The sequence below is a fragment of the Talpa occidentalis genome, unplaced genomic scaffold (genome assembly GCF_014898055.3).
Source record: "Talpa occidentalis isolate TD23 unplaced genomic scaffold, MPIMG_talOcc4v2.1 talOcc4.8, whole genome shotgun sequence".
Taxonomy (NCBI): Eukaryota; Metazoa; Chordata; class Mammalia; order Eulipotyphla; family Talpidae; genus Talpa; species Talpa occidentalis.
Window position 1 is genome coordinate 29,252,011 of NW_023605194.1, and position 15,170 is coordinate 29,267,180.

General features: G+C 50.6%; 1 protein-coding gene across 1 annotated transcript in view; it reads left to right on the top strand.

Moving 5' to 3' along the window:
* The window catches only part of ALOX5 (arachidonate 5-lipoxygenase), a 41,144-nt gene that overhangs the window by 25,162 nt on the left and 812 nt on the right, over positions 1–15,170 (top strand). The window contains exons 5-13 of the mRNA XM_037497513.1: positions 1,055–1,161; positions 2,839–3,011; positions 5,497–5,643; positions 10,699–10,902; positions 11,626–11,712; positions 13,041–13,219; positions 13,512–13,633; positions 13,987–14,087; positions 14,395–14,565. Of these exons, the coding sequence (XP_037353410.1) occupies positions 1,055–1,161; positions 2,839–3,011; positions 5,497–5,643; positions 10,699–10,902; positions 11,626–11,712; positions 13,041–13,219; positions 13,512–13,633; positions 13,987–14,087; positions 14,395–14,565 (1,291 nt within the window). The remainder of the gene's footprint in view (positions 1–1,054; positions 1,162–2,838; positions 3,012–5,496; positions 5,644–10,698; positions 10,903–11,625; positions 11,713–13,040; positions 13,220–13,511; positions 13,634–13,986; positions 14,088–14,394; positions 14,566–15,170) is intronic.

Below are 15,170 nucleotides of genomic sequence, written 5' to 3' on the forward strand. Positions count from 1 at the left end.
AGCCCTGAGGCTCAGCCTCAGCACTCAGCAATGTAGAACCCCACCCCCACCCCTGTTGCCCTCCTGGCAGTCCAGGTAGAGGGCAGCCACATAAATGCACAGGTCAGGGGAAGAGGCAGTGGGATCTGAAATGGCAGGAGGGCTGGGGTACACCAGGAGAGCCCTCCAGATACACTTATCCCACAAGCGCAGTGCAGGGCATTCCAGTCCGAGGGAACCACACAACATAAGCTCCAAGTCAGGAGGTGCACAGGGCAGAGCAGGCCGCAGGCCTGCGGGAGGAGTGGGCGCGTGTGCACTGGCTCAGGGAGGAGGTGGGATAACTGTTATTTCAGATGCGAGCGTGCCAGAGAATCTGAGGGCTGGTATACCATGCTGTGGGAGTCCGGGCCAGAATTCTGTAACCTTCTGTCCTATGCGATGCTTAGGGGAAGCCTGGGAAGCCTCTCCCCTCTTCTTCGCCTTCTCCAAGCAGCTTCTGGATTGCCCAGGCCACTCAGCTCTCACTCCTTATTGTCTACAGCCTGCATTTTGAATTTATCAAGCTCCTGCCCTGGGTTATTCTGCTATCCTGTGGGATGAACATTTGAAAACGGTCCTTCTCAGCACTGGGCTGCTAGCCGGGGTTAGGCAGAAAGTAGCTGAGTGTTAACCTCTATTGTACTGCTCATTGCCCCCAAAATCCAGGGGCCAGACAGAGCCGCTGCAGGGGAGATGTGGCTTCCTGCCCCTGGAAGCTTGCACGGCACAAGGGCAGCAAAAGCTTGATGAACAAATGAATGAATGAATGAATGAATGAGTACCTGGACAAAGCACACAAGAGTGGGATTAGAGGCATGCTAGGCTGTTCTGGAACCCTAGCAGAGCAGCCACTATCACAGGAGAGACGCAGTGGATGCCAGTTTCCATCCTAGTTCTACCAGGCCAATTAGCTGCCCCGTTGGAGCTGCCCTGGGCTGGGTAGATTTGCAGGGAGACCGCAGGAAGAAGGGGCTAAGAAGAGGGAGGCAAGGCCAGAGCATATCCTGGGAGTAACACAGGCCCTGGTCTGCAGGATGGAGAACCTGTTCATCAACCGCTTCATGCACATGTTCCAGTCTTCCTGGAATGACTTCCCTGACTTTGAGAAAATCTTCGTCAAGATCAGCAACACTATTTCTGGTGAGTGTGGCCTTGGGGGCTCTTGTGGGCATAGCCAGGGGGGAGATCATTTTCCTGTCAGACCTGCCTGGGGAATTGGAAAGGGCTGCCCGCTCGGCTCCAGCACCAGGAAGGTCCAGGCTGAGTATCCAGATCTCCCAGCACCCAGTGGGCACCCCTGCCCCATGCAGTTTGCTTCACTGGTGACCACATCACCCCAGGGCTTCTCCTCCTCGACATTCAAGGTTGAGAACCATCACCCTCATTTCATACCAACAGTCTCCAAAATTTGAGAATGTTTTGTCTACCTCAGTTGATCATGATGTTTCCAAGCAGAATAAGGCAGAATTGAACTCGATTTTTAAGCATGAACCTAAAAGCAATATCAGGACCCTTGGGACAAGCCTGTGTTTGGTAAAGCAACAGCATCCAGCGGCACAGGAAGGACGGCACAGCAACAGAAAGATAAGGACACAGGAATGAAATAAGCACATGAGGGAAAACTGCCTTTGTCAGCAAATCCCTCTCCCTCCACTGCTCCCCTTCTCTCCTATCCTCGGACTCCTTCCCCATATACCCCCACTCAGACCCCCACACCCCACCCCCTCACTCCCCTCAGGATATCCTGGGCAAAGGACCTGAGTTACCTTTTTTCCCTGCAAGTACAATGTTGTAGTGCACACCTCAGCCTTTACTCAACTTGTTTAACTGAAACATTATGGTCATTGATCAGAAACTTCCCATTTACGTCCCTCGCCGCCCCTAGCAACCACCATTTTACCCTGACTACTTTAAAAACCTTGCATAACTTACTACTTTGCATAATGGCCTCCAGGTTCATTCATGTCACATAATGTGAATTTTCCTTTTACAGGCTAAATAGTTTCCCACTGCATGGACACAACACATTTTCTTTGTCCATTCTTTTGTAAATGGACATTTAGGTTGTTTCTACATCTTGGCTCTTAGGACTTGTGTTGAAATGAACAGGAGAAATGCACACCAGTAGTGTGCAGGGTTCCAAGTTCTCCCCATCCTCACTAACACTGTCTTTAGTTTCGTTTTGTTTTTTTAATAACAGCCATCCTGACAGGTATGAGATGATATCTCAGGGTGGTTTTTGATTTGCATCTCCCTGATGATTAATGACTTTGAACATTTTTTCATACAATTCCTGGCCATTTGGATGTTTTCTATGGACGAATATTTATTCTTTGCCCATTTTATTGGATTATTAGGGAGCTTTTTGCTATTGAGTTGAAGGAGTTCCTGATATGTTTTGGAATTTTATCTCTTCACAAATATCACTATATGGTTTGCAAATGTTTTCTCCCATTCCATAGGTTAACTTTTCACTCTGCTTCTTGCAGATTCTTGCAGATAGCCTTGAGTGTCCTTTGCTGTGCCGAAGAGTTTTGGTTTGATGCAACAATCCCATTTTTGGTTTTGTCCTTGAAAAAGGGGTGCCCCTAGAAGTGCTGAACTCAGAAAGGAAGGGGTATGGCCATGGCCTGACCCAGTGATGGGCAGGGACAAGCAGTGGGCATGACAGGTGGAGTCTGTGGTCAGCCAGCTGCCCTGAGAGTGCCTGGAAGAAGGGAACAGCAGAGACTATGGGGGTTGGCCAGAGTCAGGGGTTCCATGGCCTGGGCTGCCCCCACACAGAGCTCAGATGAAGCTGTGATCCTCTCCCTGTAGACAGGGTCATGAAACACTGGCAGGAAGACCTCATGTTCGGCTACCAGTTCCTGAACGGCTGCAATCCCGTGTTGATCCAGCGCTGCACAAAACTGCCAGCGAAGCTCCCGGTGACCACAGAGATGGTGGAGTGCAGCCTAGAGCGGCAGCTCACATTGGAGCAGGAGGTCGAGGTAGGACCTGGTTGGTTGGGGTAGCAGCCAAGGCCTAGCTCCAATGGCTGGGTCACGCTCTGTGCAGCCGAAACCACTTCCTGCTGGCCCACTCCCAGATTGTCCCCAGGCTGCTATCTCCAGACTTGTCTGTCTGACTGATGGCAAAATCAGCTACCCTTGGTAAAGTGACCTCTTCCCTTTTCTGTGTCCTTATGAAAACCATCTTGTCCAACAAAGAAGGAGTTGAGGGTGACATTTCTCAATGATGCTGGGACCTAGGAACATAATATCAATATTTTCAGTATTAATATCAATAATTTAAAGAGCTCCCTCTGACTTTCACCTTTAATCTTTACTTGTGTGATTATTGAGGGGGGGGGGAACATGACTAGTGAGATCCTATCCCTGATTCATTGTTACAACTCTTCAACACTGTTTTTTTCTTAGACTGTGTAATGGGATTATTTTTGGTTTCAAGTCACAAAAACTAATGCTGACTTAATCTAAGAAATTCATTGGCTCAGGCAACACTATGAAGCAGAGCTAACTAACTTAGACGTAGGTGGGTCCAGACTCAGATGATTCACTGACATCACATATCCATATTTAATTTTCTCCCTCTATTGAATTTTTTCTTAGGAGGATCTCCTTAAATAGGGATAAAGATGATCAGCAACGGCTTCAGACTTACCTTCCACCAGTTGAGTGAATACCCGCCCACTCCCAGATTGTCCCTATTTCACCTACAGCAAGCTGTAGTGGTGCGATAATCCCATGGATCAATCACTATTGCCAGGAGAATGGAATCTGCCGGCTAAAAGGAGAGAACAGGGACACCAGACAAGAGTACCAGTGTCCACTGCAAAACCCTAGGATGTCAGAACTGAGAGCTAGAGTTGGCCCCCTTATTTTCTAGAAGAATGAAATTGAGACCCAAAGAAAGGAGATAGTTTAGAATAACGGAAATTCCCTAGACACAGGCCCAAATCCCAGGCCTTATGGGTCCCAGTCCTGGACTCCAGGGCCTCCATCTAGCCAACCCTTCACCATGTTAACTAACCTGGTGCTCCCAAGAATTGACTCGTGACCATTCCTTCTGCTCAGTAATCACTGCTGATCACTTCTGCTCTGAAAGCCCAATTGTCCAGCCCCTCACAGAAGTCCAGCCCGCCCCATAAATGGCCAGCCCGTGTGTTCCCACTTTCTTGACAAGGTGTCTGAAGGGGCCATGTCATGTGTTGTCCTGGCACCAGCCTCTCCCCACTCATCCTCTACCCCGGAGGGCCAGATCCCCTTCCCTCCCCCATGTATCCCAGGCAAACTGCTCAGGGCACATCCCAGACATCAGGAGATGCCTAGGTCCTCTGTACCTGAAAAGGAGAAGGGGGGTGGGGGTGGCCAGGCTCTGAGCTCTTCATCCTTCTTCCTTGGTGTCCCTGAGCTGGACTCATGAAGCATGTGCTCAGTGGCCTCAGGGCGCCCCCTGCAGACAGAGCTGTGGACATGCCTCTCACTGGAGGATAATTGACCTGCCCACTGCCACAGAGCAGCCAGAATGCTCTCCGCCACCTGGAATACAACCATTATTTTTGTTCAAAATAAGAGACTTCAGAAGAAGCACCAATTGCCCTCTACCCAGAATTCTTGCCTTAGTAGGCCCCAAATTGGCTAAAGGAATTCTCCCTACTTTCAGATTGTTCTCTTTCTGGAGGACTCAAGGCTAATCTGCAAAGTGTAGCTTTCTAGCTTCCCCTATCCTCAGGCACCCTTGGTTTTGTACTGAAGTATAAGAACTACTGAAAAGGGGAAGAGTAAGGAGTGTCATTCAGGTCCATGAGTTTTCACCGAGTCACTCCACCATGCCAGGGTCTCAGACAGAACACAGAGCGCACCACTCTCTCCCCCTCCCAGCCCCAGCAGACGCCCCCTGCGCCTGAAGAGCACCTCTCCACCCTAAACACCCCTAGTGATGCTATAGACTCTTCCTCTGCAGAATTCACCTCTACAGACACCCTTGCCCCTCCCACCCCTGAAGACCTGCTCTTTCCATCTCAATCCCCAGGGGTCACCCTCAACTTCACTCTGACAGGAGTTTGCCCATTTTTGCACCTTAAATAAATGAGGCCTGTAGCCTCACTCTTCGGCATCTGACTTCTGTCACCTATTTCATCTAAACTCCGTCTGCTTTCTTTGTATGAAACTGCCACTCTGGGTGCTCTTTCAACATCTTTCCTAAGGGCCAAGCAGATTTCACTATAACTGATGAGGTATTGGCCAGTGCCATTCCTTCCCCTTACCATAAACACCACCGCAACCTGTGAAAATGTAATGTGAATCAGTCCTTGAATCGGAGGACAGAAGATCTATAAACTCTGTACCCCACTGAGGTGATGGGGCCTCCAAAGCCGCCGTTCCTCCCTCTGGGACTTCGACTTGGGTCATCTCTGGCTGAAACTGACTTGGACATATTTCCTCTTGCCCCCCCACCCCCCACTCCCGGCAGCAAGGGAACATTTTCATCGTGGACTTTCAGCTGCTGGACGGCATCGATGCCAACAAAACAGACCCCTGCACGCTGCAGTTCCTGGCCGCCCCCATCTGCTTGCTGTACAAGAATCTGGCCAACAAGATTGTCCCCATTGCCATCCAGGTAGGCTGCCTAGCCCGGCTTCTTTCCTGGGTGGCTCTGTCCAAACCTTCTGAAGGAGGGTCACATCTCCTGCCAGTTGGACAGGAAAAACAGGAACTTAGGGCTTCCTGCCAGCCATGGAGAGGAATGTCTACCAGGGGCAGAAAGGGCTCCACTCCCAAAGACGCACTTAAAAAATTGCAGGCAGGATGACAGGCTCTACAGAGGAGCTTCCCTGGGATAATACACTGTGCCCCTCAACCTCAATATCCTGATGAGGGGCCCCAAGTCAAAATAAGACTAGGCAGGTGATGCTATGAAATGAGCTGAAGGCTGGGGCCACTGTGGGACAAGGTGGGGCCTGGGGTTAGGAACCACATCAGGCCCGGATGTTGTGCTGCCTTCAAGTGCCCACGGGTTCTTGTTTCCACTGAGGATGGTGGAGGAGGAGAAAGGGAAGAGGCTTGGGGGAGTGGAAGGTGGGGGCTGTGTTTCAGTTCTCCCATTTCTGGCTGCCCTCTGCTTCCTCAAAGCATCTGGCTACTGTGGCTCTGGGAGCCGTGTGTGCAGACAGCCAGACACCCAGGACAGGACAGGTGTGGGACAAGGAGCAAGCATTCAGCTGATGTTCCTTTGAACCAGTCAGGAACTGGGCATTGGGTGCTGTGGGCCTAACTGTAACTGGTTTTGCAGGTCCTAACCAGTCACCAAGTATCCTAAGCGCTAACCTGCATAATTCACAATACCTTACCCTCACTCTGACACCTCAAAAATTCTAACACTGCTAGGTCTTTGAAAACTTTGCAATAAATTCATTGGCACCAAAACTTACTCTGAACTAATAGGAGAAGCTATTTTGTCCCATTCAATGTGATATGCATATATATCAGTGCAAAAATACTAATAAATTGGATTATAAAATATTGTGTCATCTCAGGCTCAGGGCAAGGGAGAGAGGTGTCATACAATGAAGTATACACACTGCTAAAATTATTAAAATTCTGAATTCTGAAATCTTGGGCCTTCAAGGCTTCAGACCAGGCCTGCTTTTATTCACAAAATCATCACTACAACCATCCATCGATTTACACAGATAAGGAAACTAAGGCACAGGTGCACTTAGTCAGCAGAACTGGGTCACACCATCTGACTCCAGAGTCTGTGGGCAACCCCCCACCTCCAGCCTATCTCCCAATTCTCTGGAATTTGTCTCCCCCACAGAAACTCTCAGCTTGTTATCAGAGAGACACCATATCCTTAAGAAATTAAAGCAAAAGTAAAGGGATGGGGATGTGAAAGAAGCAAGGAGACACTGGAGGGACATTTGCCACTGGCAGGACCTCCTTACACTGTCCTGGATTCCAGTCTGGGTTATGTCCCAGCCCTGCCACTTGCTAGCAGGCCATGGAACCTTCAGCAAGTCACAGAATGTTCCTAAATGTCTTCCTTCTTGCAATAGAAACTTTGCTAACTATAAAGAACCACATAAATGAAAACCTAAAGGGTCATAAATCCAAAATCTGGTTCTTTGAGAGATATTGATAAATATACTCCATAAAAATATCAACAGCTTTTCTTCATAAAATATAATATCTATATAAAGAAAATCTATGAAATATTTTTTGGTTTTTATTTATATGTATTTTACATCACTGTTCATTCTTAAATATGAAATCATTTTAAAAGCTGTAAGATAAAATCTTCACAAATGCTTTATATTGAATAAAAAACTTTATGCCATAAAACATCATTTCAATCAATTTCTACCACACAAACTTAGTGTACTTCCAATTGAGATTTTCATCGGGTTTTCTCTCTTTTGCCAAGGGGGGAGTAGGTAAATAGGAAGGTGAAAAAAACAAATGAAAGAATTCAAAGATTCATATATTAAAAGAAATGTTCAAAGAAAACCAAAATTAAAAAAAAATACCAACCAGGGAGGACTTTCCTTGCTTGATATAACAGAGCACAATAAGGTCACTGTCCAAAGCAGACACTGCATCAGGACAGACAGATGGGAGGAGTCCAGAAATAGACCCCCATTCATAAGAATTTAATTCTAGCAACGGTGGTATTTCAACTCAGTGAAAAGGGGTGGACTGTCACTGGTGCTATCACAACTGCCTTTAAATAAGGGAAAAAATTAACCTGGACCCTTATGTCACACCATTTACAAAACTTCAGATAAAGAATAAGGCGTCAGGAAAAAAAGGAAAAGGGAATTTAGGAGAACAATGTAGAATGTGGGTGCTGTTGTGGTTTTTGGAGTCTGTGGGTTTGGAGCGCAGGGTCCTTGGGTCCACTCTGGGAAAGGTGTCACCAGACCTCCTGTTTCAGCGACACGCGGGGAGTTCCCAGGCGAGTTTCTCCACGAGACAGAGACATTAGTTATATTTAAAAGGCAGATTTATTAGGGAAAGGGATAAAAGAGTAAAAGACACTTGCATAGACACAAGTGGGCAGGAAGAGCTGCCCCAGAAGGCACAGGTTAGCTAAGAGAGGCCTGCATGGTTGCAGGCGGGCAGCCTTGACAGGTCACTGGCAGGCAGGAAGCTGCGGCCCTGCAGAGGGAGAGAGTTGGTGAAAAGAGGCACCTGCATAGTCACAGGTGGGCAGTGGGAGTGCTAGCCCGAGCCAGTGCAGAGACTGCACTGATATATTATTCCTCTTCTCTTTGGGAGGGGCTCGCTCCTTGTGAGCTGTCATTGGTTGCTAATTGTGAATAACTATGCAGAATCTGAAAGGGACGGGAGATTCCACATGGGCTCAATCTCCATATCTTTACTCTTGGGCCTGTGCTCTAGACAGCAGTTTGATACCTGCTTGGACGTTATGCTTTGTAATCTAGGTGTCCACGCCTAAGGATACTAGTCAGCGCCTAAGGATACTAGTTTCCACCTGTGTCGTCTGCGCCTAAGGATCTTAGTTTCGAAAGCTGTGAAGGATCTTGGTTTCCATAGCTGTGTCAACGGCTATGTTAATCTCTTCTACCCCCACCTCCTTGGGTGAGCCAGGTTTCTGGTCTTGTAATGCACCTCCTTTTCAGTTTTTTGTTTCTTTTTATCCTATTCTTGTCCTCCATCAGGTGCTGGGGAGTTTTTTAAGAACAGAAAGCTGTGGTGAGGACTGGGTGCTGGGTGTGGGAGCGAGGCCGTGACCACCCCAAGGGAGAAGCTGTCAGAACATTAGCTGTCAGAACATTAGCAAGGTTGTGAAATAATGGTACTTCATTTTTTAAAAGTTATAAAAGGAAAGATAAGCATATTTGATAATGTCATGTTTTAAAATCAAATCATAAACAAAATTATGACAAGCTGTGGGAAATGAGTGCTACAGTGTCTGGTAAATGACGAATATATTTAACACACAAATAAATAGTTCCTTCAAATTGATAAAATCAAACATCCTGATTAAAAAAATTTGGTAGGAACATGAATAGGGAGTTGGTAGAAAAGGAAATGTAAATGTGTCATCAGCATACGGAAACAGTCTCTCCATCTCATCAGGAGTTAAGGGAATGCAAATTAAAATTACAATGAGGTATCACTTCTGACCCTTGAGGTGGACCAAAAACAAAGGCGGGCCCTCCCATCAGCTAGCGAGAACAGCGCCCCCACGTGCCGGCCTTGAGCTGCACCCCAGGTAATATTCCACCACAGTCAGTACCTGGGCCTGCAAACTACGCAGGTGATTTTGAAGACTTAGAATGAAAACAAAAAGAAGGTAAAATACGAATAGTTCAATGTTATTTTCAGATTGAAATAATATTTTGGACATACTGGGTAAAATAAAATCACATTATTAACATAAACGTCACCTGTTTCTTCTTATTCTCATTACTGTGGCTACCTAGAAATTCCGAAGTCCATCTGTGGCTCGCATTGTATTTCTATTGAACAGTTGTTTTCAATGAAGAGACAAGCAGTGAAACTACCTCCCAAAACGCTTAGCATGACCTTGAGGAGCCCACTCAGGCAGGCCCCACCCCACAACTCCCCTCTCACCACTGGCAACCCTCCTAGCCACATCAGCTTCTCAAGAGCCTGCACCCCACACAGCCCCTTCCCAGACCCTCTTCAACCCAGCCCCTGCACTCAGCTCCTGCAGCCAGACTGCTGCTCTTCCTCTTTCCTCCTCTGGTCGGGATAATGCATTCTAAATGCATACTAAATGCCCACACTTCTGAGGCCCCAGACAGGGTACCGGCAGCACCTACCTTGCAGGCTTCCATGACATCAGCTTGTCGGCACCTGGGAGCACAGTGGATGTCAGTGGCCATTGTCATGGGCAGAGAGCCTGGGGCCTAGCAGCTTGGTGGGCAGGGAGGTCCAGTAGTCAGCAGTAGTCAGCTCACCTGTTTGGGGAATTTATTTCCTGACATGCTATTAAGGAGGAAATTGACAGGGCATGATTTGCATATAAAAAAAATGACCTGGTGCCAGTGTGTAGTTGAAACTGGAGAGAAAACAGACTTGTCTCTACTCTAGGAGGTACCTGGTCACAGGTCTGGGCTCAAGGAATGATGACCTGGGACACTGCTTTGTAAGGGCCCCAGAGCCCTGGAAACTGAAGGAAGTGGTTGAGGGCAAGAAGGGAAACTGGGAACACCAAGTCAGAGCCAGGGAAACAGCAGCATTTAAAGAAAGAGCAGCGGAGGGGGACGTGTGGGAGACCAAAAGGCACCTGTCAGAGCAGTAGGCAGCACCCCAGAGGGAGCACACGAGGAAGGCAAGAGAAGGGGGCAGGTGGCCACCACAGCAGCGTGCTCTCAGCACCTCACCTGCTCACTCTTTGCTGATGCTCTGTCCCCATCTTAGCCCCTCCGGGCTTCTCTGGTGGTGAGTAAACATAGCCCTTCATTTCAGAGAGTGGAACTGGAGCTCAGAAAGGATCAGCAAGTTGCCCCTGGTCCCACAGTTAGTAAGGGGCCCCTCTCCTCCTCCATGATCCTCTTGTGATTTAATCACTGTATAAGAAATTTGAAAACTTCCAGAATTTCCTAGCAGGCCAGGCTTTTCTATCACTATAGTCTGGAGCGAAATATTGCAATATATTTTTCTTTCTCCAATGTATCAGCTCAATCAAGTCCCAGGAGACGAGAACCCCATTTTTCTCCCATCGGATGCAAAATATGATTGGCTTCTGGCCAAAATCTGGGTGCGTTCCAGTGACTTCCACGTCCACCAGACCATCACCCACCTTCTGCGCACACATTTGGTGTCTGAAGTTTTTGGCATTGCCATGTACCGCCAGTTACCTGCTGTGCACCCCATTTTCAAGGTATTGCAAGCTACTGTCTCACCTGGTGGGGGACATCCAGATGTGGGGTGATAGTGGGAAGAAAGAGGGGCACTGACAATCCCATAAGGCTGTAGCTAGAAGTAGCCAGCAGAGAGGAACCCCTAAGGAGATACTCAGGGGGACCCAAAACTCCCCCAGGAAAGAAAGCAGCCCTGAGCTTGCTGGCTCCTGAGGGACATGGGCCCTGGCTGGTCCAGGAACAGATTTTGAAGAGGCCAGTGCTTGTCTGATCTCAGGTAGCAGTGCTCCCTGATACTGACCTTCTCTCTTCCTGAATTTTATGGGCACCTACTGCTGGGGTTACGCAGGCTAAAAATGCCTCAATATGCCCCAGTTTCCTCATCTGTAAAATAGAAAATCAAATAGTATGCTTGCCTGGTAGGACTCTAGTGTCAGGATTAAAACCAGTTAATAAATTCAGTGAGCTTAAAGCAGCGCCTAGCACACTGTTAAGCTCAATACAAGCACTGATTACTGTCATTTTCCCATCAGCAATGTTGCTGAGCATCAAAGCTGCATCCCCCAGACCTCCAGCCACTACTCAGCAGCCACAGCCAGCATGCCACCCTGCACTTCCCAAGCCCTGGGCTCATCCCTCCGCAGCAGACTGGAGCTAGGGGGTGCTGAGGGTCCCTGGGGCACTTGACGAGGTACAGACCTGGTCTGGGCCTCCTCTGAGGTCTTTCCTGTTCCTCCCCGCAGCTCCTGGTGGCACACATACGGTTCACCATCGCCATCAACACCAAGGCGCGGGAGCAGCTCATCTGCGAGTATGGCCTCTTTGACAAGGTGAGAGCCTCCCAGCCCTCTGGGAGGGGTGGGAGGGGAGCCCAGCCAAGTGGGCACCCACTTCCCAGAACCTCAGCGGCTTCCACCCCCCACCTGACCTTCACATTTCCTTTCCGGAGGCCAGGACCCTCAGCATCATGGGGGTGGGAGGCTGGGGGCCTGCCATTATCCAGTACCACCACCCCTTCTGAGCACTGCCTGCTGTTCACCAGTCCTCCATGTTGTCTGTCACCCCCCTCCACTCCTCCACTCCTCTGGCATCTGGGCGTAGACCCTGCCTCCTGGCACCTACTTCCTACCTCTAACACAGCAGGGACCTGTGTCTTTCCTCACACTTTGCCACCATCACTCTGAGCACAACCTCCCACACTCCGTCTTCCCATCTCTGTGCTTCCTTCCTTCTTCCGTGCCCCAATCCACTCTTCCCCGCAGTGGGGCCTAGGGTCCCCACCCACCCCTCACATTCTCTCAGGAAGCACCTCGCAGTGTTGTGGCCCTTCTCACTTTACCACACCTGGACCCTCACAGCACCTCCCAACGGAGAGCCCGCTAGATGATCACTAAGGCTCAACCGCTGGGTTGCAAAGGACAGAACCCACTCAAGTCAGCTGCAGCTGGCAAGGAAATGCATTACCCCACATATCTGGACATAGGGGGAGGGAGTCTCAGCCTAAAATGGGACTCACGTGATGCCCCCAGGCACTGGCACGCTGGCTCACACGAGCTGCAGACTCGTTCCCCTGCAGTGGCTACCACCTCCCACCCAAGTAGAAAGGCCCAGGGCACGACAGTGGCACTGTTTGAGTCAGATGACCACGTGGACCCGTGTCCAGTGCCCAAGTCGTCCTCCGAAGGTTCTGAGCCTGACTGCTCAGCACCCCTGACGGCAGGTGTGCCTGCCTCTCAGCAGCAGGGCCGGGGAACAGGACTCCTCCTTGTACGTTTCTTCGGCCCTCACTTAAGCACACAACAGGCCCTTGCAGAGCTGGAGTTGTGTGGGTCCAGGAGGCTGGTATCAGCCCCTTTTTTTAGCCCAAAGATCAGGTCACAGAGCAACCTGTGAGCCCAGGCTCCACGCTCTGCCAGCGGCCCCCACTGTCCTCCTGGGAAGGAAGCTTGCCCCACCCTCCCACAGTCTCTGCCTTTCTTCAGACCGTGGCTCTTCCCTGTAACCTCATTCTGAGTGGAAACCCCTCCTATGGGCTTGCCCCCTCTGTGCCAGGGAGCACCACTGCGCTTTCAGTCTCTTTACGGTGAGCTCTGAGGCTGGATGGCGGGGGAGTAGGAACCGACTTCAGCTCACAGCTCTCTCTCCCCTCCCGCTCAAGGCCAACGCCACAGGGGGCGGTGGGCATGTGCAGATGGTGCAGCGGGCCATGCAGGATCTGACCTACACCTCCCTGTGCTTCCCCGAGTCCATCAGGGCTCGGGGCATGGACAGCAAGGAAGATATCCCCTACTACTTCTACCGGGACGATGGGCTCCTGGTGTGGGAGGCCATCAAGACGTGAGTGCATGCTGGGGCTGCGGGCACCACTGTCAGCAGGAGCAGTGGTCTGGAGGAGGGGGTTGTGGACATTGATCAGGTGCCTGGACAGCTGACTCAGTGGGCCAGGACCCGGATTCCTGCCTTCTCAGGGCATTGCTGGAGGAAAGGCGGGAGGTTGTTGGGGATGGGGATGGCCTAAATCTGAACTTTAATAGGTTAGGGGTCACCGGTGGGATCCTGCCCTGGGGTGCAGTTCTGTAGTTCCTGGCTGGGTCACCCACTCCTAGCCCCACCCCTCATCCTAAGCCAGGTTCACCACCGAGGTGATAGGCATTTACTATGAGGATGACCAGGTGGTGGAGGAGGACCAGGAGCTGCAGGATTTCGTGAAGGACGTTTACGTGTACGGCATGCGGGGCAAGAAGGCGTCAGGTAGGGACAGCCCAAAGCCCTGCTCCTGGGTCTCTCTTCTGCTCCTCCCTGCATCTCTGCTTTCCTTGGGCATGCTGTCCCTGGGCATCGACCACGGAATGTGATGCTGGGGTCCCCAAGGGAACCCTGCCCATGAAGATACCTCATGCAGACGTCTCGGGGGCTACCTGCAGCCCCTGAGAGCCCACATCTGGAACATTGGGCCAAGCTTCTGCCCCCTCTGTGGGTCTTGTCATTGCATGGGCCCTTCAGCACTTGTTGGGGAAGCCCAGCGACTGGGGTGGGAATGGGGGTGGGTGCCTGGTATCCCTCCATGAATGCCAGGCCTCAGCCAGTCCTTGGATCCACCTCAGGTTTCCCGAAGTCGGTCAAGACCAGAGAGAAGCTGTCGGAGTACTTGACTGTGGTCATCTTCACTGCCTCAGCCCAGCACGCAGCAGTGAACTTCGGCCAGGTGGGCAAGAGCAGGGCAAGCAGGAAATCAAGGGCCACCTTGACCCCAATTGATGGGCCAGGGCCATCCCTCTTCCTAATCTTTCCTTCTGGACTGGGTATTCCCGGCATGGATTCTACCCACTAAGCAGAGGGTGCCAATCAGAGCCCAGCCAGAGTGATTCTGACCGGTCTCCCCGGTTACTGCAAAAGAGGGAAGTGGAGTCGCGGGAAGAAGACTGGTCTGGTCTGGGAGGTGTGGGTATGGGTCACAGTGGCTTGCAGCTGGTTGTGGGGGCACCCACTTCTGTTGGTGGATGTCCCTGCAGTATGACTGGTGCTCCTGGATTCCTAACGCCCCCCCAACCATGAGGGCCCCACCACCAACAGCCAAGGGTGTGGTCACCATTGAACAGATCGTGGACACACTGCCAGACCGTGGTCGCTCCTGTTGGCATCTGGGTGCAGTGTGGGCACTGAGCCAGTTCCAGGACAATGAGGTGAGGGGGAGGATTTCCCACCTGTTCTGGCTGACAGGTTACCCCAGCTTGTGATTCAGGGCTCAGGATGGACACCTGCAGGCTATGAATCCTGACTTCCAAAGCTGGAAGCACCCATGAGGGCCTCAGGCTGAGCCTGGACAGGGTTGGTGGGGGCATGAGCGCACAGCAGTCATCTGTGAAAGCTCCTGAGATGCCCCCTGAGGTATTCTGGTAGGCAGGTTTCCCTTGGGGACCTGGTGAGGTTCTCCACAACTAAATTCAAGATGATGTTTCTCCCATACCTTTCCAGTTCTGGTTGTGAAACTTTCCAATCTTAAAAGTCCAACATGGTTGTTAAGATACGGCTAGTTTTAATATGCATCCATGTGCGAGTGTGCAAAGGAGCACATCACCCCCCAGCACTGTGGCCATCCTGGGTTGGAGAGGTGGCCAGCACTGGTCCCTGTGCCCTGCTGCTTGCAGCCCAAATGGGAAGGTACGAGTGCCCGCCACAGCCAGGGCCACCAATAGCCTCCACATTCACGGCATCACTACAGGTCCTCACAGCCAATGCGCAGCAGGGAAGTTATTTTTCCCATTTATCTGTAAGTCCAGGAGCATTC